Source organism: Rousettus aegyptiacus, unplaced genomic scaffold, assembly GCF_014176215.1.
Source record: "Rousettus aegyptiacus isolate mRouAeg1 unplaced genomic scaffold, mRouAeg1.p scaffold_m13_p_3, whole genome shotgun sequence".
Lineage (NCBI taxonomy): Eukaryota > Metazoa > Chordata > Mammalia > Chiroptera > Pteropodidae > Rousettus > Rousettus aegyptiacus.
In genome coordinates, this window is record NW_023416306.1 from 154,369,555 (window position 1) to 154,392,345 (window position 22,791).

At 43.9% G+C, this 22,791-nt stretch overlaps 1 protein-coding gene across 2 annotated transcripts; it reads right to left on the reverse strand.

The window, feature by feature from the left end:
* Positions 1 to 1,636: 1,636 nt before the first annotated feature.
* Positions 1,637 to 20,722, reverse strand: ANGEL1 (angel homolog 1). Of its 2 annotated transcripts, none has more exons than XM_016156633.2 (10): positions 20,609 to 20,722; positions 17,389 to 17,964; positions 16,255 to 16,481; positions 15,720 to 15,789; positions 14,689 to 15,122; positions 12,317 to 12,443; positions 11,901 to 12,011; positions 5,189 to 5,258; positions 4,504 to 4,667; positions 1,637 to 3,742 (listed from the first exon to the last, which is right to left on the reverse strand). In XM_016156633.2, exons 1-10 carry the CDS (start codon positions 20,670 to 20,672, stop codon positions 3,582 to 3,584), a joined length of 2,004 nt encoding a protein of 667 aa, XP_016012119.2. In that variant the 5' UTR covers positions 20,673 to 20,722; the 3' UTR covers positions 1,637 to 3,581. The 2 variants fall into 2 exon arrangements, with proteins under 2 accessions (XP_016012119.2, XP_036095063.1); XM_036239170.1 differs by lacking the exon at positions 20,609 to 20,722 and adding an exon at positions 20,230 to 20,487.
* Between the last annotated feature and the right edge of the window lie 2,069 nt (positions 20,723 to 22,791).

The window sequence follows — 22,791 nt, forward strand, 5'->3', positions numbered from 1 at the left end:
CATTCTCCTAAACTGGACAAGAGCTGCACCCTACCAGTCTCTCATCTGGCTGGCCCTTGCCGGGAACAATTTGTTTTTTGTGGGTTTTTTTCTCTCTCTCTCTTTCTTCTTTCCTCCCCGCCTCCCCCATTTGCACAGGAGGGAAGAGGTGACTTGGATGAGTCTGAGTCTGGAAGCGTAAGGTCAGCTCTCACCCCCAGCTCTTTCCCAGCCCTCATTTGCACAAGAGAAGCCATACTTTGCATTATGTAACCAATCAAAAAACAATCCTCTAGTTAGTAGCTACGCCAGGGCAAGAACTGGAGAGAAAAACATACAGTTCATTCAAAAACAGAAACACACCAGCAGCAGCATCCTAGTTGGCCATTTCCCTTCTCCCAGGCCCACCCCCGTGTGTCTGCCTCCCCTACTCCTGGAAAGGCTATGTTCTAAGGAGCTTGGGGCGGTAAGATATAAAGCAGAGGAGCTCCTCAATCTACCTCTTTAGGATTTCTGTTTCCTCAGATGTAAAGGTAATATATGAACACCTGAACTGTCACATCGCAGTGCTATGTCTATGCATAATGGACGTGGAAGCACTGTGTAAATGGTTGATAGAGTGCTGTGCGAATGTTACGTGACCCAGGCAACCAGGGCGAAAACCTCCAGGCCAGGAAAGGGGCCTCTGAGGATACACCTCAAAGCTTAGGAGCTTTAAAAATTAATCTCAGTTCATAGGCCAATCACTCAGCCTGGCTGGGGAGAACTACCCACCAACTGCCACTGATAATACTCTGGAATTTTTAGCATCCTTTGCTTGCCAAAGCAGAAACAATGCAATTTCAGATCTGAAAATTCCTTACAAATGGAAAAAATTATTACTTTAATTTCCATTTGTATCCCAGCTGAGGTGGTTCAACAGAAGCACCCAGGTAGCTTTAAACAACCAGGTTCTCGGAGACTGATACAGAGGTGCGGGTCTGGGATTCTGCTCTGTTAAGGCAGAAAACCACCCCTGGTTACAGGGCTTCCCCTGAGCGTATGGACTTGGTGGACTTACTGCTTAAGGAAGATGGAAGAAGACAAAAGTACTAGCAGAATGAGGCCTAGGAGTGAAAAGAAACCTTTCTAGCAACAGATGGCCTACGGCTCAGCCTTGGCTCCAGAATGCAAAAGAGATTATCAGAAATAGATGCTCAGCAAGAGGCATCTGCCACACGCATCACACCTCATGGAACTGCCACAGCTTTGACCAGGAAAACACTTCTCATCCCACTTTCTGCACAGACCCTCCTGAAATGCAGTGTGGACTTGGGGTGGTAGTGGGGTGGAGGGGTCAGAGGCTGCGGAGGTACGGGAGCAGCAGCTAGAACAGGAATGAAAGCAGCAGAAATCTATTCTCTAGCGTGGCATGGATAGAGGGCTCCACCCCCAACAAAAGTCAGGGCAGGAGGCTTCGCTCAAGCCCTATTCCCCACAGGCCTCAGAGCAGTGGGAACTTGCCTCAGTGACCAGAGGGAGATTCCAACACCGTCTTCTGGTCTAGATTTAGGACTTAAAATTTCATCCCAGGATTGGTCTCTTCCTCTCTGCCCACCTCGTTCTCCAGGCCTTCTCTCCCCCATGCCCTTCAGGATCCTAATAGAATGACCAACAGTAGGGGAAAAAGGTAAACCTTTATTTGGAAAAGAGAATTTAAATGATCATTTCTAAAACATAAACAAGTAAGAAAACAAAAACAAAAACAAAAGGTCATCTATCAAGCTACGTGCCCCCTGCCATCTACAGCCATTTTTAAACTGCATTTCCTGGCAGAGGAGAACAGTGATGGGCCACAGTCCTAGAATCCAACAGGGCACTGTCTCATCTCAGGAGATGCCCAGGGAGAGACAAACAGAGTGAACTGTGGGGTATGGACAGACAGGCCTGGGGCTCAGACAGGCACATACCCGGTACCCAGGAGACAAATGTTTAAAAATATACAAGCATAGATAAATTTCCCAGAACCTAGGTGTGGACAGCTTATAACCATGAACGCAGCAGCAGAATTGAAGCTAGGTCTTTGGCTTTAAAAAAAAAAAAGAGAGAGAAATTAACCTCTGGCTAAATGACGCTAACTCTAGCCTGTTAGCTATTCCTTCACCCCCTTTCTGGTGGCCGAGTAGGGCAACAGCACATCAAATCTGCTTGGGCCAGCAGCTACTCTGAATAAAGTGGAGGACCTTGCCCAGGAACACCCCGGGCCACACCACAGCATCAAAAGGTTAAGGCATGCAGGTAAAGAGTGGGTATAGGAGCCCCCTGAACGGGGCCATGGTATCCCCGTGCTGAGAGGGAAAGCAGAGGCAATGAGCAGCTGAGGCCTTGCTGGTCCAAGCAAATCCTCAAGCACTGCGACCTCAAGTTCTTGAATCAGTTTTGCCCAAGGCGACCTTCCTGGTGAGGTTTGGCCTGAGCTAAAATAGCAGGCTTTTCTAGGGAGAAAATGGGAGGTCACAGGGGAGGCAGCAAAAAGTGAAAAGTGGTGGAAAGAGAGGAAAGACACCTGCTTGTTAGGTGTGCAGAGGAAAGGGAACGAGTTCCTGAGGTCTTGAGCCCCGGCTGGAGCAGCTGCAGAGCCTGCCTGCTCCTTCCACCTGTAGGACTCCCACCCTCACCCCAGTTCTGTGGGCTGCAGAGTCCAGTGAGACAAGAATTTCCTAAAGGTTCTTTCTCCTCATCCTTAAAGAGTTTTAAATCTTAAACCACTGAACCACACACAGAGGTCTAACCTCTTGCCCCTCTCAGGGCAGCCTGGGGACAGGGGCTAGCCCTAGAGAGAGCATCCCAGGCCTGTGGGGAGCTCTGGGTTAGAGGCTCAGAGGCCTCTCGGGCAGGGAGAGCATTCCGGAATCTGCTCCTCCAGGCTGGGGGCCCCTTTCATTTCCAGAGCCCAGATAATGAGTATGCCCTGGCTGGCATGATGGACCCCTGATGAAACTCAGAGGATAGGAAGAGAAGGGCCCATGCCCTGCTCCTGCCTGGCAGCACACAACCACCAGGTCATGCTCTCGACCTGCCCCTTGGTCTAGAGCCCCCATGTGGGGAGCTGGCTAATCAGAGGCAGGCATGGCCACACAGAGCTGGCCCACCTTGAGAGGGCACACACTGCACACTCTCACATGTGCGCCTGGCAAGAGGGCTGGGCCCAGAGGTGGTGAAAGGAGGGAGGAGGTCAGTTCAGATGGTACCACCAAGAAACAGCCTCAAAGCAAATAACCAAGGAGATCAATAGCTCCCACAACCCTGGTAATTAAAAATCAAGGGGGAGCACTGGATACATGGAAGAAAGGGGGAACCCCCTTCTGCATCTCACAGGGCCACCAAGTATGTGGCACAGAATTAGCAAGAAGTTGGGGCAGGGCAGGGACCACAGGCAGAGAACGTGGACAGGCCTGGAGAAAATCTAACCATGGGAAAAAGGGAACAAGGAGGGGGAGGGGAGGGGAGGGGAGGGAACGTAAGTTTCTCGGATCTAAGTTTCCAGAAGCATGGGATATTTCCACAGTCTCTGATCCAGTGAGCTCTTCTGGAAGAGAAGCTCTCTTCCCCTGGGAGCCCTATCATGGGGCAGTGACTTCCATCCCGAAGCTGGCCAGCAGGCAGAGGTGGTCTGAAGAGCAGAATGGGTTGGGTAAGCCATTGGCAGCCCAGAGAATCTCTTCAGAGAGGAGGGAGAGACGGCCCAGGAGCTTGAGAGTTCCGTCCTGATACAGCCTGTGATCTGAAGCACAAAGTGGAAGCCAATGGGTAAAGCAGCCACAGTCACAGCGCATGTGGCAGGCAGGGCTTGTGGAAGGTACGCCTTCTGAAGGCTGCATCCCCCTGGCTGTCCAGCCTCCCTCACCTCCTCCTGCTGCCTCTGGCTGAGGCTGCATTTTCTCAGATACTCCGCGACATATCAGTGAATGAAGCAGAGTGGGTTTTAGGGAACTGCGGCAACATGGAGAGGGTATGCCCTGGCCCAGCACTACGTACAGATCTTCTGATATTCCAAGAAAAACTGGAAATCCAGATTTTTTTATACAAAATCTGATTTTTAAACACAGGTGATCATTTTAAACATTTTAAAAGACTTGCTTTTAACAAATTAGACATGGGACTGGTTGACTACTACACTGTGACTATTGGTGTAGGGTAAGAAGATAGGAAATAGAGTCTCTAATCTAAGTTCTTCACTAACCAGCTACTACTGAATAAATCCAATAAACTCTTAGTGCTCTATTTTTATCTCTAAAATAGGGATGGAGAGTGATTGTTCTGCCCACTTCTCTCTTATGCTACAAGGATAAAAAGAGAAGACAGACAAGTAGTCTAAGGAAAGTATGATGAACATGACCAGGGCCAGGCAGGAATGAAATCCGCTCCTCAGCTGGTCAAGTCCTAGCAGCCCATGCCATGCCACAAAATGCCTGACCAAATGCCTGAGCTGTTCCAGGGACTCTTGGGCAAGGATTCTAGAAACCCAGGATCCACTAGGCTTACCAGTTCCGTTCCCATTCTCACAGGAATCAGCTGAGAAGAAGATGTAATCCACCGTCGTTCCAAGACCCAAGGGCATTGTGGTGACCTCTGGGAGGCCATGCTGGGGCAGGAAATGCGTATAGGCCGAGGTCAGGTGGAGGCAGTGCTGGATGGTGCCTATGGTCCTTCAGGGTGGGAGGGGAGGTGTCAGTCAAAAAACATTACCGAACTTTTTCTCGAGCTTACTTTCTCTGTGGATTTTTTGAAGTTTTTTTAAATGAATGACCCCAAATAACTCGGTCTCAGCAAAAATTCTTTTTCATGCTAATAAGAGGCTGATAATCCCAGCTATAATTAGCCTAGAAACAGACACATTTATACTCAGACCCCCTGACGTTCTTCGACCTTCACTCTCTTCTTGCTACCTGGTAAAGTATACCTAATATACCCCTTTCCGTGGGTCAGCAAGCTCTGTGAGGTGTTCCTCCCTACACAGTGAAATGTAAGTTCTTCATCTGCGAGAACCTGGGTAGGTCACCTCTGGACTCTACACACCTGTATGTCCCTCCATACGTGTAGCAGGTATTAGGGGAGAGGAGAGAGCTCAGCAAAAAGTACTCCCCCAAATTAGCCTCAGGAAAGCCAGTGGGAATCTCTCTCATATATCTAGAAGGGCTGGAATGGAAGCTAAAGGAAGGAAGACTACCTGGGGAAGACAGGCTCAGGCTCAGATGTGCCTTCCTCAAGGAGAGACTCGGCCCAGCCAGCAGGTCGCTCTGTAGAAGACCGGAGAGAAAGAGGTTTTATCACTGGCAGACAGCAAAGCAGTGTAGGAACCTTGCACCCTAAAATCCCTCTGAGTTCCTTGATTCAATTGCTCCAGAAGGGAAAAGGGAAAGAGACAAGGTAAGGAGAGAAAGAAAACAAGGGACCAGAGTCAAGAACCTCAGGAAAGCAGACGGAGGCCTCTAACATAGACATTATCTTCCTCAACATCATTTTTTAAAATGGAAATTTATTTTTAATAGGTAATACAGTCACATGGTACAAACATCAAAATGTAAAGAAAAACACCTGTGAAAAGTCTCCCACTCCAGGACCCCTGCCATAGAATTCTCCTCCCTGGAGGCGACCGGTATGACCTAATTTCTGGTGTATTTCTCCAGAGATTTTCTATCACACACCATCCATTGTGTGTGTGTGTGTGTGTGTGTGTGTGTGCGCGCGCGCGCGTGCACGCACGCGCACATTCACACATGTATGCATACGCTATATGCATACATACTTACACACACATGTATATACACACACAAAGAAAAAAGACACACATTACCAATATCAGGAAAGTGAGGGGATATTACAGATTCTACTGACATTAATGGGTGTTATGAACTGAATGTTTGTGTCTCTCCAAATTATGATGAAATCCTAACCCCAAATGTGAGGTGGGGCCTTTGGGGGTGATTAGGTCATGAGGGTGGAGTCCACCAGAATGGGGTTAGTGCCCTATGAAAGGGGTCCCAGGGAGCTAACATCATACTTAATGGTGAAAACAACAACAAAGTTACAGGTCTTACACTTCTCTACTTCCAACTTATACAAAGCTAAAATAATCAAGACAGTGTGATACTGGTATAAGGCTAGACATGTAGATGAATGGAGTATAATTGAGAGTCCAGAAACCCATCATCCTTGGTCAACTGATTTTTCATAAGGGGAAAGATGGATGGAAAATGACTGCTAACGGATGTGGGTTTCCTTTTAGGGGTGATGATCCTGGTGGTAGTTGCACATATACTAGAAGCCAATGACTTTTGCTCTATAAACGGGTGAATTTTATGATATGTGAATTTAATTTCAATAAAGTCCTTTTTTTAAAAAAAGATAAGGGATTGTTATAGACAATTTCATGGCAATAAATTTTATAATTTAAATAAAATGAAATATTCCTTTATATGCTTTACATTTTCCCTGTTAACTTGTTTCTTTTTTGTTTCTATTATAGTTTTTTCATACCTTTTAACAAATATCATTATTTTTATATATGAATGCTATGCATTTCTATATATTAATGCTGTACCCAGCTACTTTCCCTAATTATCTTAATGCTTATAATAGCTGTTAGTTGATTCCCTTGGATCACCTGTTGTTTAATGATATCAGTAGCAAGTAATAATTTATCTCCTTTCCATTTTTCACTTCTATTTTCTTACCTATGTTTCTATCTTCTAATTATGTTGGCTGTTACCTCTAAACTCAGAAGAATAATGATAATGGTCAGGTTATCCTTGCCTTGTACCTTTAAGCAAGATGCTCATTTTTGGAGCTGAGATAAACTTTTTTTCCCAGCCCAAGGCAGATCTATGCCCTTCTCCCACTCCTAGCAGCCTCAGTGACTTAGCTCCAGGGTTCAATGCCACCACCATGTGCTCTGACTAAGATAAATGCATTTGAATGATGTAAGGGATCACCTATTTTACCCTTAATTTAAGAGGGCTCTTTTTAAAGAATCTAGGATAGATAGATATTGAATTTTAACAAATGTCTCTTTGACATCTAGATGCTTTTAATATATTTAACTAGATTTCATACATATATTAGCATGGTAAATTATATAAATAGATGTTGCAATAGAGAACTATGTATAGTTCTGATCAACTCCATTTGGTCATGTTATATTGCTCTTTCAATGTGCTGCTAGATTGTTTCTTGATCTTCTATTTAATTTTTTTGTATCAATTTTCATAGGAGAGAATATTAGCTTGTAGTTTTTTCTGTGCAATTGTTGTCAGGTGTTGATGTCAAAATACTTGCTTTATAAAAATAACTTGGCGCCTTTCTTCTTCTGTGTTCTGTAACAATTTAAATAGTGGAATTACAGGTTCTTTAAAAGGTTTGATGACATTCTCCTATCAATCAGTCTGGTGTTTGTGTAGGACTGCATTTCTAAGAACTGTTTTAATTTCTTTCCCACTGTGGTAGTCTATTTTGATGATCTCTCCTGTAATCATTTTTAGTAAATTACATTTTCTAAAATTAATATATACAATTAAGTTTCAATTTTTTTTGCACTTAGTGAAACAAAGAACTGCCTTATAATCCTATTCATTCTCCTGTATCTGGATACTTCTGCTTACTCCTCTCCACTTAATAAAATAGGTAGGTAGTGGGCTTATATCTAATTGACAGCTGTTTTTCACCCAACCCACCAAATCTTGGAGTTTATTAGTTCTACCATTTTCCTGTTTTCTAAATTATTTTCATTTTTATTTTTCCTTCTGTTTTCAGTTCATTTTTGTCTAACTTCTTGAGTTGGATGCCTTATTTACTCACTTTCATCTTTTCTTATTAATGTAATTCTATGATTCTAAATATCCTATATAATTCTATGATTTTTTTTTTACTGAACACTGTTTTAGCTATAATCTCACAAATATATGGTATTTTCATTATTGTTATTTTCCAGATACTCTACAGTTTCAGTTTAAATTTCACCTTTGGCTCAAAAGTTGTTTGAAATTCTTTAAATGTCCAGATGATAGTATTTTCTTTTTGTTTTTAATTTCTATTTTTACTGCATGTATGGTCAGAGAAAGTTGACAATACTATTACACTGTTTGAACTGTATTGAGGTTTTTAGATGATCTAATATATGGTCAATTCTTAAGAATTTCCTGTGGATACTTAAAAAGATGTCATTGCTCTGTTTTCAGTGTTCAGAGTTTGATACGTATCAATTAGATTTACCATGCAACATATTATTAAATCTTCTACACTCTTAGTTATCTGTTGTAGAGTGAGAAAGAGGAATTAAAACCTTTTACCATTAACTATTATCTGGCTATTATTCCTTTTTAAATCATGTGGTTTCACTTTGTGATTGTTGATGTGACGTTCTTCGGAGCATAAATAGTTACAACACTAATATCTTCATTTTGACTCACATCCTTTACCGTTGTTATGATATGCCAGAAAGATAACAGTGACCAAAAGGATATTGAAAATGGTTTCCCTCAACCCCAGGTTTTGGCCACGCAGCACTGTGTACAGACAGCACTGCTCTGGCAATTACACAGATCTCATGTGTCCATGAAACCACAGGAGCCAGGGCTCCCTCTACTTGAGCTGCAACATCTTCCTGGCAGCCAAGCAAGTTCTTCTGCAGGTATTAGGAAAGGGAATAATGAGTTGCAGCATGCTTGGGCCAGAAGAGAAGCTGGATTCAAACTTTCCCGGTTAGAAAACTGATCAGACAGCCTTTGCTCTATGGCTGTCCGGTCAGTTTGTAAAGAGTGGTTTACAAAAACCATCTATTAGCAATTGTTTTTTTTCTATCATGAACTTAATTGGGCACATGGTTTCTTGTTAAGTGTTAAAAGACCTGAAACTCCAAAGTACAATGTAAACATGCAAGGCTCATGAGAAAGAAAACATAACCCATTTCAGTGTGTTTATGAATCATATTGGAAAGAAATCATTAATAATTGAAAACATTTATAAGAGGGGGGCTTAAAATTTAGATTCCTTCCTATGACTGACACTCTCACAAAGGGAGTTGGGGAGAATGTGAATTACAATGTTTATTATTATTCAACTTGGGTGATAAAGAACATTCCAGTGCAATGCAATGGCAGCTTGCAGGAAAGTTAGACCATCACTACCTAGCACTGCAGCTCCGTTCTGCAACTCAGATGCTTCCCATTAAAGTCGTGTCAAAGTCAAGTTGGCAAGTTTTAGTGTGCACAGTTGGGTTGGATGAGTCTGGTATGTGACTGGAAATATTTGTTAGGACATCTAAACATACCCTCTAGAAAAAAAGATCGCATTCTTTGTGCTGCACTTAAGACTTTCTATTCATGGTCTAAAAATGGTGGTAGCTTTTTAGATTTGGAATATTTAAGAGAGATTCATCAGGAGCCTGCTCAGCCCTGGGTGGGGGTACTGAACAAATGGAACGGCATGATCGCAGTATGTGGTAAATGGGTGTTATTACCCAAATTTAATCTACATTTTTAAACTACTGCTATTATTTTGCATTGTTAGTGAACTGGGTATTTACCCCCTACATAATGATTCTACTTGCAAAGTGACTGTCAGTACATATTTTAAAGGTTCTTAGTTTAATTTTGTTATTAAATTGAAATGTTTCTTTTATGTTTCAAGTACAGCACTTAAAAAGAAAATAACCTATTCTTAACAAGAAATTACCTATGTAGGATCCTACTACTGTTTAACTTTAGGACTTTAAACACTGAGCCACTGCTTCCCTATCTGACCCCAACTGACACAAGCACTTATCCCAGTTTCCGGTTACATGCCAGTCACTCCATGCATGGTAGCTATCATCATTATTACCGCTATTGCCACAGTTAGAATAATATTTTACCTTCGCAATTAAAAAAAAAACTGAGCCACGGAAATGTTTACTACTCTGCGCAAAATGCCAATTCAAATTAAATTCCTACAAGAAAAAAATAAATTCACTGCTTACCACCAGTCCTTTTACTATAGTTTTTTCCAGTCATTGCTTGTCATTAGTCAGTCGGTCTTCTAGCATCTCTTCAAGAAAGGTTTTTGGTTGACTATAAAATTCTTGAGCCAAACCTTCTTTCCTTGAAGCCTTGTTCATCTTTCTTCTGTTGAATGTTAATGTTAAGAAGTCTGACATCAACCTGATAATTTTTATCCTTAAAAGTAGCCCTATCTTTTTGGTTCAACTGCCCAAATGAGTCTTTTGTCTTTGACGTCTAGTAACTTCACTAGGAGAGCTTAGTGTTGACGATTCTTCTATGTCGTATTTTACTGAGACATGGTATATCCTCTCAATCTGAAGATTCAGATCTTTTCATCTTCGGAAAATCTTCCTTGAATCATGCCTTTAAATATTCTTTTTGTGACACTGTACTGGTTTTCTTCTTTGTCAACTCCAGTTATGCGTATGTTGAATCACCTTCTCTTCCACTAATCATTTTCTCTCTAGTCCTGTCCTTTTACCTCCTTTTTATTTTGCTGCCCCTACCCCTACCTCTCGTTTTCAGCAATATTTATTGTGTTTTGTGCTGCATTCGATTTTGTCTTCATTTTATGTGAATTTAAAATTTTTTATTTCACTTCTTTCCTCAGCTCTGTAGCTTACATTTCATCTTCTAATGTCTTGCCATGTGCCTGAACTTATTTCAAAAAGACAATTATTTTATTTTTGTGCTCTCATTTTATAAAGGCAATTGCTTCATTTTTTTTAATTCATAGGAAAGTAATCATAATTTTTACATGCGTGGCAAGAATTTTTATCTTTGAAATAAGCATTTTTTATCTGCCTTTTAATTTTCTTGTTTCTTTCACCTTTTTTTCTTGTAGTATTTTAGTATGGTTTCTTGTAGTATTTTATGCTGGTTCCTATTGGGTAGCCCAGCTTTGAATTAGTTGAGGTTTCTCTACCAGAGCTATTTGTATGAAGTTTACATAAAGAAGAACTGAGTATACATTCCAAGTAACAGGAATTTTCCTTATGACGCAGGGTCTTGCTGAGTCCTTTTAATCTTTACTTCTCCCCAGCCAAAAGAGATATACAGCTCTGTAAGTATCCCATCTCCCCACCCCCAACTCCCCACCCCTACAACTGAAACAGACTGCTTAATGTAAATATGGCTTGATCCTTTGATCAGTCTTTCCTCCACTTCCTCTTAGGACTAAAATAGATTCAGATAATCTACTATCACGACCTGTGCATCTTTCTCTTGTTGACAAAATAAGGATTTGATTTTGTTTCTCAAGGTACACTCCTCACCTTAGAGAAACGTACTCTGCAGGTTCTTTCTGAGATCCACATACCCCACATATAACTCCCTCCATACTTCCTCCGGCATGCTCTCCAGCGCTTCCTGTAGCCATTCCATTTGTGTTGTGGTTCATGGTTTCAGAAATCCTCAGATCTCCTAGTTTTCTCAAAGATGGCATTTACATTTTTTAAAATCCTCCTTGTTGCTTTGGAGTTTCAGAGATAAGGGTAGAATGTCAAGTAAACTCTGCTGCGTTTAACGCAGAACTTCTCAGCGGGAGTAACTTTTTAGTACAACCAGGACCACTGTCACCTTATGATTTTGAAAGCTGTATCTTGTCTCATACATATGTTGTACACATGCTAGTTATTAGCAGCTTAAGCCTAAAAAAGTTAAGTGGCTTATTCAAGGTCTCAGAGCTGGTTAGAACCCAAGTCTTGATTCCTGGTTTGTGTTCTCACCATACTACACATTCATGCATGAATATAGCCACTGACCTTCCCTTTAAGCATACTTATTACCGGAGGCTGATCTCTCATAATTATACCCAGGAAAGACTAAGAAACTACATAATTGACTACATAAATATCAACGGTGCAGAGGAAAGAAGGCCAAGAAAACAAGCTTAGTTCCCATTACCTGGCTTAGCATCTGTCACTCCTTCCATAAGAACCAGCCCTGCTGGTCGCTGACAGGCGATGTTGCAGAAGTGGAAACGTAGCAGGAAGTCTCGGCTATACTTTCGTCTCTCTGTAAACCAGGAAAAGACACACAGTGAAAGAAAGGAAGAGGAGCCACATGCTGAGACCGCCTTAATATCAAGACACTTCCAGCGTAGGGACACAAGAAGTCTGGCTCTGAAGACAAGGAGATTTTCCAATAGCTATGATTTAAAGTTGTCCATTTCATTGGGTGACTATGTGGAGGATAGTGAGGAAAACAAAAGAACTTGATAAGAGAATTGAGGGGATTATACTTTTTCTTCATTGAGGTGCCAGCTTTCTCCCAAAATGGGCAAGGAGGCACAGCCAACCAAGAATGTGACACATGCTCACCTGATCTCTTAGGGTGACAGGAGGTAACATACTGACAGCAATCTGTGATGCCCAGGGAGCTGGGCCATAGTGGGGCCTGTAGCTTCCTCTGGTAAAGTTGATGGGAGAAGTCTTCCTGTCCAGACACCTACAAGGGAAGAGCAGGTGGGAATGAGGAAACTGAGATGGAAAAGGGAAATAGCCCATGTTTTGAGACACACGGACATAAACACACATACAAATCACACACTACATACATAATATAAGCAATACATACATATATAATTTAAGCAAAACACATGTCTTAAGGGAAGGTTAAAAATGAGGAGCTAATTAAAACCATTATGTTTTTACTAAAAACACTGAAATGTCCATGAGACAAGAATGAGGGATAAGAGAGTGAGGGGTGTGAATCAAAGAGAACAGGACAATATGAGCATGTGGCCCTCTAAGTTTCACCTCAGAAAAACTCTTCATGACTCTCCACAGGGAATATCAATTTTCAGGGGCTTAATGTGCAATGGGAAAAGGTTTACCCTGATCTTTGGATCTTCTGGATCAAGGTCTAGCATCTCAAGCCTCCTATTATTGGGAAACCACAGGGTCAAACCAAATGGGAAATGCACCAAAGCACTTTACTGTAACTATGTCACCATCCTCAGTCAAAGCCAATGAGCAGCCTGGGAACGGACAGAATGTAGTAGGGGAAACATTCGGCAACATCAGTCATCTGTATATCTCCGACATGTGCAGCAAAATTCCCTTCATTTAATTTGACAACAACAAATATTTGAATGTGCAAGACACTAGCTAAGTGCTGGGGAGAGAGCATTAATAGATACAATCTCTCTGCCCTTATAGGACATATTTCCAATATGCCCTCGAAAGTAAAACAGATCTGGAATTTAATGGCCATTTACTAGTTGTGTGACATTGGTCAAGTTAGTTAACTTTCTTGGGTTCAATATCCTCTACCACAAAATGGGAAAATACCACATATAATTAAGAATCTTGATAATATTAACCACTACCAAATTATTGACTGCTTCCTTTGAAGCAGAAACTGGAAAATACTTTCTGTGGATTATTTTATTTAACCTACCAAACAAACAAACAAAAAATCCTCTGAGGTACCATTATATTCCCAGCGTATAGATAAGGCAAATGGGGCTTGAGGAAGTTAAGCAACTTGCCCAAGGTAGCAAATCAGGGATTTGAACTCAGGATGGTCTGGCTTCCAAATGAGTGCTATTAATCACTACACCTATTGCCTATTCCCCGAGCTCCTTGATTATAGCAACTTCCTGGCAGGATAATGCCTTTCTCTGCACACGTGGCAATCAGGACATTGCTGGCACCTGAGTAACCTCATTAAAATAAAAACCTGAAGTGCTCAACAATAATTCAGTCATTCTGTGTCCTTTCTCCACTATGCCAAAAATTAAGCATTAAGTTGGTTCAGGAGGGACAAAACAAAGGAACAAGAATATTAAGTAGCTTATAAAAAATTAGCGGAGCCTGACTGCCCATCAGCGTGGCTAAATAAACTGATAAACTATGTGCTATCAATATTCAGCAGTTAAAAGGAATGAGATAGATCCATATATGCACTGTTGAATGAAAATAAACCAAGCTGCAAAATTAAATAGTAATATATGTTTATAAACACACACAATAAGATCATGTATCACCTGTTAGAAGCAATCACTGCATAGTATTGGAGGGCAAGAGCTCTGGGGCCAGACCACCTGGTTACAAATCCTGGCTCCACCACTAATGACCTGCATAATCTAGAGTAAGAAAATTACCTAATTTCTCTGTGCCTTAGTTTCCTCATTTACAGAAAGAAAGCAATAGAAACTGTCAATATTAATGACAGGTGCTTAAAATAGCAGCTGTAAGGTGCTTAAAATAGCAGCTGTCACACAGTTAGTGCTTAATAAATGTAAATTATAAGATTACATTATCACAGGGCCATAGATTATCACTGTAAATGCAGAGAAAATGACCTGGAAGAACACCACCAAACTTCAGTTATTACTTGACTTTAAAGGGAAATGTAGAGAATGTAAGTAATAAGGAGCTTTGGCCTTATTTATGTTTGAATTCTTGCAAGAATGTCCTTATGTATTACTTATAAACAAAAACTTAAAGGATTCCAATATGCCAAAGGCTCTCAAGAGTTCCTAACTTCTAGGCTTTGGGGACAAGAAAGCAGGTAGGAGCCAGAACAGGTACAACAGAGAAGCAACACAGAAGCAGCACTGGACGCCTACACCCGAATCTCTCCCTAGGCCACATTCCCACCCCCACAGTGGCCTTCCTCATTCGCCTACACCCGAATCTCTCCCTAGGCCACGTTCCCACCCCCACAGCAGCCTCTCCCATTTCACCTTCCAGGCTGGCATCCCATGATATTGGAGCTCTCCGTCCCTGATGAAGTTGTAGAGAGGTGAATCAGGGACGGAATTCAGGTCCCCACACAAGATGATGGGGCAGTGGCTGCCATCTGACAACCTGGCCACCTTGTCCACTTCAGCCAACAGAATGGCCATCTGGGCCAGCTTGACATCACCCCGACGTGGGTTGTACAGAACGTGAGTATTTGCCACACATAGTGGGGCCACTGAAACTTGCCCCAGGCCTTCTGGGACTAGTGGCTGCAGCAGCAACACTAAGCCCACATTATCCCGATTGAGGAGCTCCAAGCCAGGCCGGAAGTACTCCACAGGGCTGGCGCAGAGCAGACGAAATCTCGTGGGCTTGTAGCAGACAGCACAGCCATCCGTCTTACACCCAGTCCTCCTCTTGTAGAAACAGGTAAAGCCTGCAAGGAACACCCAGCCAAGGAGATGGATCAGAGTCCTGGAAGCCTGAATCCCTCCAACCAGTGGCAGTAACCCAGGTGTGTGTGTGCATAATAAATACACTGCTTCTGCTGCTCAATAAGGGGAATCCTTGCCTTTGCCAATTCCTTGGTTCTAAAGAGGTTCCCTTACAGTTCTAACCAGAAGACTAAGAGGCTCTAAGGGGAAGGACAGAAGGGTATGAAGCTATATAAGTTCGTAAGAAAAGCATGGAATCTAAAGTCAGACAAGCTGGACTCCTAGCTCCACAACCTAGCTTTGTAGCTTTGTAACCTTGAGCAAGTCACAAAACTTTTGAGAACCTGTTTCCTTACTGCAAAATGGGGATAATACTCAGTCTCATAGGGTTGGTTAATTCGAGGACTAAATGGTAATATGTGTCACAATTGCTTTAAAACTGCAGAACTCTACTTTCTTTCTCAGCCACAAAGGAGGAGCTAGCTCACAGGAGAGACTGCCGGTTTACTGTGACAAAAGAAAAAAGATGGTGTCTTCAGGAGAGAGTACAAAGAGCTGTAGGAAGAAAGACTCACAAACATGCCAGGGAGCTATATTACCCATCATTCGCAGAGAGGGCTCCAGCTGCTCCCAGTAATGATCTTCCTGGACTTCCTGCAGACACAGGATCTGGGAAATTGACAAGAAAACCAATCACTCCAGAATACCCAGAGTGCTGAATGTGACTCCCACCCTAAGAGTAGGCACTGAGGCCAGGTGGGAAGCTGCTGTGGGTCTTAGACAGGGTCATACTGAAACTTCCTACAGAGTGGACTCTTCCCAGCCAGCCACCCCCAGCAAGAATAGGCCCAGAGTTAAGCTAAGGAGACCAGACACATGCACTGGATTTTCCTGCTCCTTAAATCCCTCAAGTCTCCTTCTCTGCATAAAGATGCTAGAGAGTGCACCTAGGGAGAGTATTCTCAGCATCTGCCAAAAACTCAATTACTTCAGGCGGGAAACTCCAGCCCTAGGCAAGACTCGTTACATGGAGACTCCAGAACAACAATGGGAATTTCTTTTCTAAGAGGACTGGGAAAACACCCCAGCTTGTAGGGCAAATGCAATATGGCACTTCTCCCTCTCTTCACTCACATCAGGGTCCCAGTGCTGGAATTCCTGCATGAGATTCGCAAAGCGATAGTTCCAATTGAGGATGTCCGGGTGGCAATGCAGATAGAGCTCAGAGCTCTGCTGCATCAAGTCCTGGGCCAGGATGTTATAGGACATCAGCGTGAACTGGAACTGAGGCCCATCCCCTGCCTCCAGGCCCTGAGCATCTGGCTGAGTAGAGAAATCCTCCCATTCTCGCCACAAGATTTCTGCAAAGGGGTCAGGAAGAAAAGGTCCACAAGTACATGCAACCCACAGGCCCCTGCCATCCCCACTCCTGACTCAGTAGTAGTGTCTAAAGTTCCATTTTTCATATTCCATGTCACCCATCCCTCTCTGTGGTGATTTAAGCAGCATTCTAAGGACATTCTCAGATGAGACAGTAAGCTCCACAAAGCCAGAGATAATCTTGCTATGTCCACTGCTGTATCTCCAGTACCTGGCACCTAATACATGTTCAATAAATACAGGCTGGTAATTTCTCACTTTTGACAAATCCATGGGTCTCTGGGGAAATCATTCCGATGAATGTGCATGATAGTCACCTGAGGTTAAAGCCATTTCTAGAGCAATCTCGGTCTTGGGTGTTTTCTAACCTCTAAACCTGGAAGAGTCTGGGTAGCAACCACAATGTATCCCCCATCTCCCAGGCACAGAGCTGGAGAGTAAATTTCAAACCAATTTGAGCCACAGAACTCATTCTGCAAATTTTAATGGAAGCCCTATATGTACCACAGATAAAAATGGAGTTATTCCGGTTGAGGCAGAGAGTGGAGGCCCAAGAGCTCTCCATCCCTCCCCCCAGAAAGCCCTTGGGTCACCTCCAGAGAAACAATAGCATGGAGAATCAGAACTAGGGTCTGCTTTCTGCTCTGCCACTACAAAGCAACATGACTTTAGGCATGTCCTGCTACCTCTCTGCACTGGGGTTATTTCATCTGAAAGACCACAGTGCTGGATAAGATGATCTCTAAGGCCCCTCTAGATCTGACACTGCAAGATTCTCGGAAAACAGAATGCAGCGGCAGAGCTCCCCATCGAAAATCTTCTTTAGTGATGGCTCTGCCCACACCCACAACAACCTGCTACCTTGGTTTGCTTAGCTGTCAGACTCACCATGATAAGGAATTTCCATTGGGGGTGGCTGCAACTGCCCCAGGCCCTCAAAGGGCCAGATGGGAGCCTCTTCCTGGGGCATAGGCTCAGGTGCTATGCTCCAGGCCACCACTGCAGGGTCTTCTTCCCACTGCTCTGCAGCCAGGGCACCCATTGAGAGGACAGCGCAGTCTGCATACTGGGGGCCAGACTGCATGGGGACAGCTGCCCACATTGGGCCCTCGACCTCCGGCAGTGCCTCCTCTCCTAGCACCTCAGGGCAAGGCTCCTCCAGGTTCTCTACTGCCCGCAGGTCACTCAGCTGCCTGCTTGACCACTTGTCCTCTGAAGTAGCATCCTGTTCTCCGGGATTATCCATCAGAAGTGCCAGGCTGCTCTGGGCTAGTCCCTTATCTACTAGGGGACCCTCGCATACAGTTGAGAGCACCTGGCTCGACCCTTCTTCTTGCCACTGCTGCAGCAGGCCCTCACACTCTTCTTGGTCCGGGCCCCGAGGTGCCATGGCAAAGTCACCCTCTACCTGGGAGGACGAGCTCTTCGCCAAAAGGGCATTTTTTCGACAAGGGAAGAAAGCATCTAAGAAGAAAGCCAAAATAGCACATTATAAGACAGCATCACCCCACCCCACACTCTTCTCTCAAGTAGAATTTGAATCCCATATAAGCAAGAATCATCTGCTCCTTGCTTATCATTGATCCATCACTGAGCCTGCCCATTTTAGTGCCTGGAACATCATCATCAGAGCAAACTGCTTACCATGTGCCAGGCACTGTTTTAAGTACTTTACAATTACCTAATTTATATGGTAGGGATATGATATGATATATGTTCAGTGCAGGAATGAAGGAACGGCTATCCCACATAATCTAGGATGGAGATACTCATATATAACTGCACCTCTTCAGCTAGAGGTTAAAACTACTATTAAACATTAACTCTCTGTTCTGAGAACCACATTACACTGGAACCAGAACTTGACCATGAATCAGAACTGTGGGTTATGGCCTAGCACTGAAATTAACAAAACTGTGACCTTGGACAGTGCCCCTAGTGAGATGGACTCACTCTTGATTATAAAATGGGAACAAGGGAAGTTTGAATTAGATAGTCTCCAAGAGCTTTTCTAGTTCTTAAATCCCCTAATCTATGACTGCAAAAGAAAAAGTTCTAAAGTGGACAAAAGGTGTCTCAAAATCTATACAATTTAATTAACAAAGGACCTTGATGCTCTTCTCAAAGCAATTTATTCTGCTCATAAGTCATAAACTTCATTATTAGCTTTCCCATTCCATAACACAACAGAGGCTGTAAATCGAAGGGTGCCAACAACTGATAGGAAGAGACAGCTGTCATCTCTGCTACAGCAGCCACAAATGACAGCCAACAGACAAGAAAGGTGGGAAAAATTCTCAAATTAGAACCCCCAAAATCCAAGCACAGTATTTTGGTGCAAGCAAACACCCCCTACACACTAAATCACTGATTTACGGCACAGGGCAAGTGACATGCATGATGCTGACCTCCAATCACTTATTTATCAGCTCTATTTTTTTAAAGGCAAGAAAAACATCAGAATGGCTTAAATGTTGAAAGACACTATCTTATTTATAGCCTATATGGATTTATGTCCCTCTAAACCTGGGGTGATTTTGCTTTTAGGAGACATTTGGCATTGTCTGGAGACATTGTGGTTGTCCCAACTGTAGGGATACTACTGGCATCTAGTGGTTAGAGAATATAGATACTGCTGAACATCCTACAGTGCAAAGGACACCCACACGACAAATTATCCAGACCCAAATGTCAATAGTGCTGAGACTGAGAAACCCTGCTTTAAACCCATGGACTCGGTGCTAGCTTTAGTCTCAGGGACTTGCTGATTCCCTGCTCCTTGAAACATAGTCTATGTATACCAGATGGCAGAGGTTCTTTAGTTTACATGTGTGGTGGTGGCTTGTTTTTCAGCAGCAGAATGCTTTTATTAAACAAAAGAAAGAAAAGAAAATCTGTAGAAACCAAATACATAAAGTTAATACAAGTAGGACTATTTTAATGGGTGTGTGTGTGGCAGGGAGCGGGTAAGATAGGAGGAGGCGGCCCCTTCTCTGAGATCCATAAAACTCTAATAGCCTAGAAACCTCTGGACTAGTATATGTCACTAAGGTTGGACAATGGGAAAGCTCCAGAAATGACAGCAGGAATATGCTTTAGTTCTCTGAAAACAATTACTTCTGTAGAGCTTCTCATTCCTCAGAAGTATGTACACACAAGCCATGCCTACATGAGGGCCCACTATATTCTGAGCAGTGTTAGCAGTAGAGACACATTGGGCAAAACAGACATGACCCTGCCCTCCTGGAGCTTGTATTCTAGTAGCAGACAGAAATATATATTTTTTTGTGAAACATACATATATTAAGTAACATAAATTACAAAGTACAGAAGGCATAGTTGCACCCCTTATTTCTAAGAAACTACTTCTTGGGCCTGTCGTGACTACCTGAATTGCCAGAGCAAAGTATGGGAGTTCTGTGGGATCTTTGGGAGAAACTAACTTAAGGTCTCTGAAGAGCCTCAGGTGTTTAAAGACCAAGACTGAAAAGTGCGGGCAGATCCAGAAAAAGTGAAATAACTCCTTCCACCCCTCATCTCTAAAAGCACAGGAGACTGCTTTTAGAGATGAGGTTTAAATGAGGCTCTGAGCATCTGTTTTGCAACCAGACTCCTCCAAGAGAGGAGAATGAGAGGCAGCTGTGAAAGGTGAGCGTGGAGTTACCCCAGGTAGAGGACAGGGTGGTCCGGTCTTTAGCCCACACACACCCGAGGGCCGATAGGCCTTACCCAGAGAATTCGGGCATTCGCCTTAGCCCCGAGTCACCAACCCTCTGCGACACTCCCATGACTTAGCGGACCTCAAAAGCCTCTCTGCACCCCAGGGTCTAAAGAGAGGCGGCTTCTGCCTCTTCCCCAGCACCCCTCCGCGTTAACTGTGGCCCAACGACACCAGGCCACAGGCGTGTTCAGGCGCTTCCCTTGAGGTCGTCGGCCAGGCCCGAGCCCCATGGAATCCAGGACTGGTACCGGGGCCGAAGGCCACCTCCTCACACCTGGGCGCTGCCGGGGGAAGGTGGTCTTGAGGCCCGACGCGCCGCACGCTGCCTCAGGCCCCGCGGGGCCGGCCCGGACCTGGCTCCCGCCTGTCAGGACGCGGGGCCAGTACCTGAGAGGGCACGGAAGAGGCGCGCGGCCGGCAGCAGCAGGTAACACAAGCAAGACGCGATCATGGCCGGCCTGCCGGCCGCGCCTGCGCCCACCTCCCCTCCTCGCCGCAGCCCGCCTGTTCTTCGGTGAGCTCCGCCCCGCCCCGGACTCGCCCCGCCCCCGGCTCCACCTCCGGGCTGGCTCACGTGGTACCGCAGAGCTTCAACAACAACTTTATTAGGAGCCTAGGGCTCCACGACTTCCCGCGCGGGCGGGGGAGCCCTGTTCCCATGGCAACTGGCGTGGCTTGACCCCAGAGGCCATCCAGGCGCCTTGGTTTGAAATCAAGCGCCTTACTAGGTTTCCACCATGTAATTTCTTCACCCCTCACTTTCCTTATATGTAAAATAAAGGGCTGAACTTTCTCTAAGGTGTCACCAAGCCCTAACTTCTATAATCTCACCCTTCCCAGTCCATAAGAGAGAGTAAATTCTTCCCCATTTTTCTTTTTTTCCTAACTCTACTGTCTTCCCCAGCTCAGATACTAGGTCACAAATTTTGTTCTCCTTCCTCATCCTGTTCCAAAGGGGCCCTCTTTTTACCTAATCTGGAAATAAAAGAAAAGGGTGTCCACTTGGTAAGGGAGTCGAGAAAGGGGGTGGGGGCGGGGAATTTCCACAAAGGCAGGGACCAAGTCTGGTTGGTTTGTTGGCTGGTTGGTTGGTTGGTTTTCATTGAGGTATCTCTAGTGCCTACAACAGTATCAGGCACATAAATCTTTGTTGAGAGATTAAACAAAGCATATGTCACTGAATGAAGACCAGGTCTTCTATTAATTCTATGCTACCCAAAGACCTCTTTGAGTCTCTCTTCCCTATCCCCACCCAAATCTTCTGTTCCAACCACACTCCGAAGAAGGAAGGACTGTATAATACTACCAATTTCAGTACCCAGTGTCTGAGCTGTGCAATTTCCAATTTGTGGCTGGAGCCTCGGTTGTTCAGGGAAGCCTTCTGGGGAGTCACCAGATCCTGGACCAGCTGGGTACATCATAACACTGAAAGGCTAAAAGGAAGGAGAGTCAGTACTGTGGTTTTTCCACTGTTTTTCCTTAGCTCTAGAGAAGTGTCTGCCTTCAGGCAACCAAACTCATGCCTTGGCTTGAGATAAAACAGAGACCCCAGCGATTAACCTGAAGGTTGAGAAACCTTTTGGAAGCTAGTGCACAAATGTTACCTAAGGAGTCCCCAAGTCAGGCCCTCTCCTTTGATGTGGCTTAAGCAAACCTTCTATGTATTTTTCTTCCATTTTGTCCCAATAGTTACCCAGAAGTCCATGTTCCAAATCGGATCCTAAATTAAGGTACTTAGCTAGAGACTTCTTATCATTTTGTGAAATTAGGGTTTCTTTATCCACCGGGAGAATGTCTTACAAATACAAATTCCTATCTCCTACTCCCTAGGTTTTGAATCAGCGGGTCTGGGATGGGATCCTTAAACACTGACCAAGTTATTCTAATAAACAGTTTGGGAACTTGTGCTAAGGACCTATTTAAAAAAAAAAATAGCATTCCAACATGACATCAATATTTTTAAATGAAATACTTTAAGTTCTTTAAAAAAATTTTTGTGCCAAGTCTTTGAAATCCAGCATGTGTTTTACATAGACAGCACTTCTCAATTCAAACAAGCCACATTTCAAGTGCTCAGTAGCTACAATCTGTGCAGGTCTAGAGGTCTCAGAGAGCCTCTCGGATAGGATAGGCTGAAAAAAATTATCCATGTTTAACTCTTATGATAACCTGAAACCTGTGCACTCCTAGTAACTTGCCCTCTCTCAGCCTCTCTGAACCTAGTAACTTCCTCTAGGATCTCAGGATTTATGGCCAGATTTTTCCGGAATGTGCCAGACAAATTTGAGTTGGTGCATTCATTCACTCACTTTTCCACTGATTCATGCATTCATGTATTCATTAGTGATTAGCAAGCACTCACCAATGTTTACCCCAAACTCACCCTTGTCTTTTCTTGACCTCAGGCCCGCTCCTCCTCACTCATTGAAGGCTCTAGCCCTGGACTCACAATATTCCCTACCTCAGATCTTCCCTTCACCAATGTGGATGAGCCAGCCCAGACCCTAGAAGCTAATTGTCACTAACTCCTCACTGACCACATTCCCACTGTACTTCAGACACCCTTGATA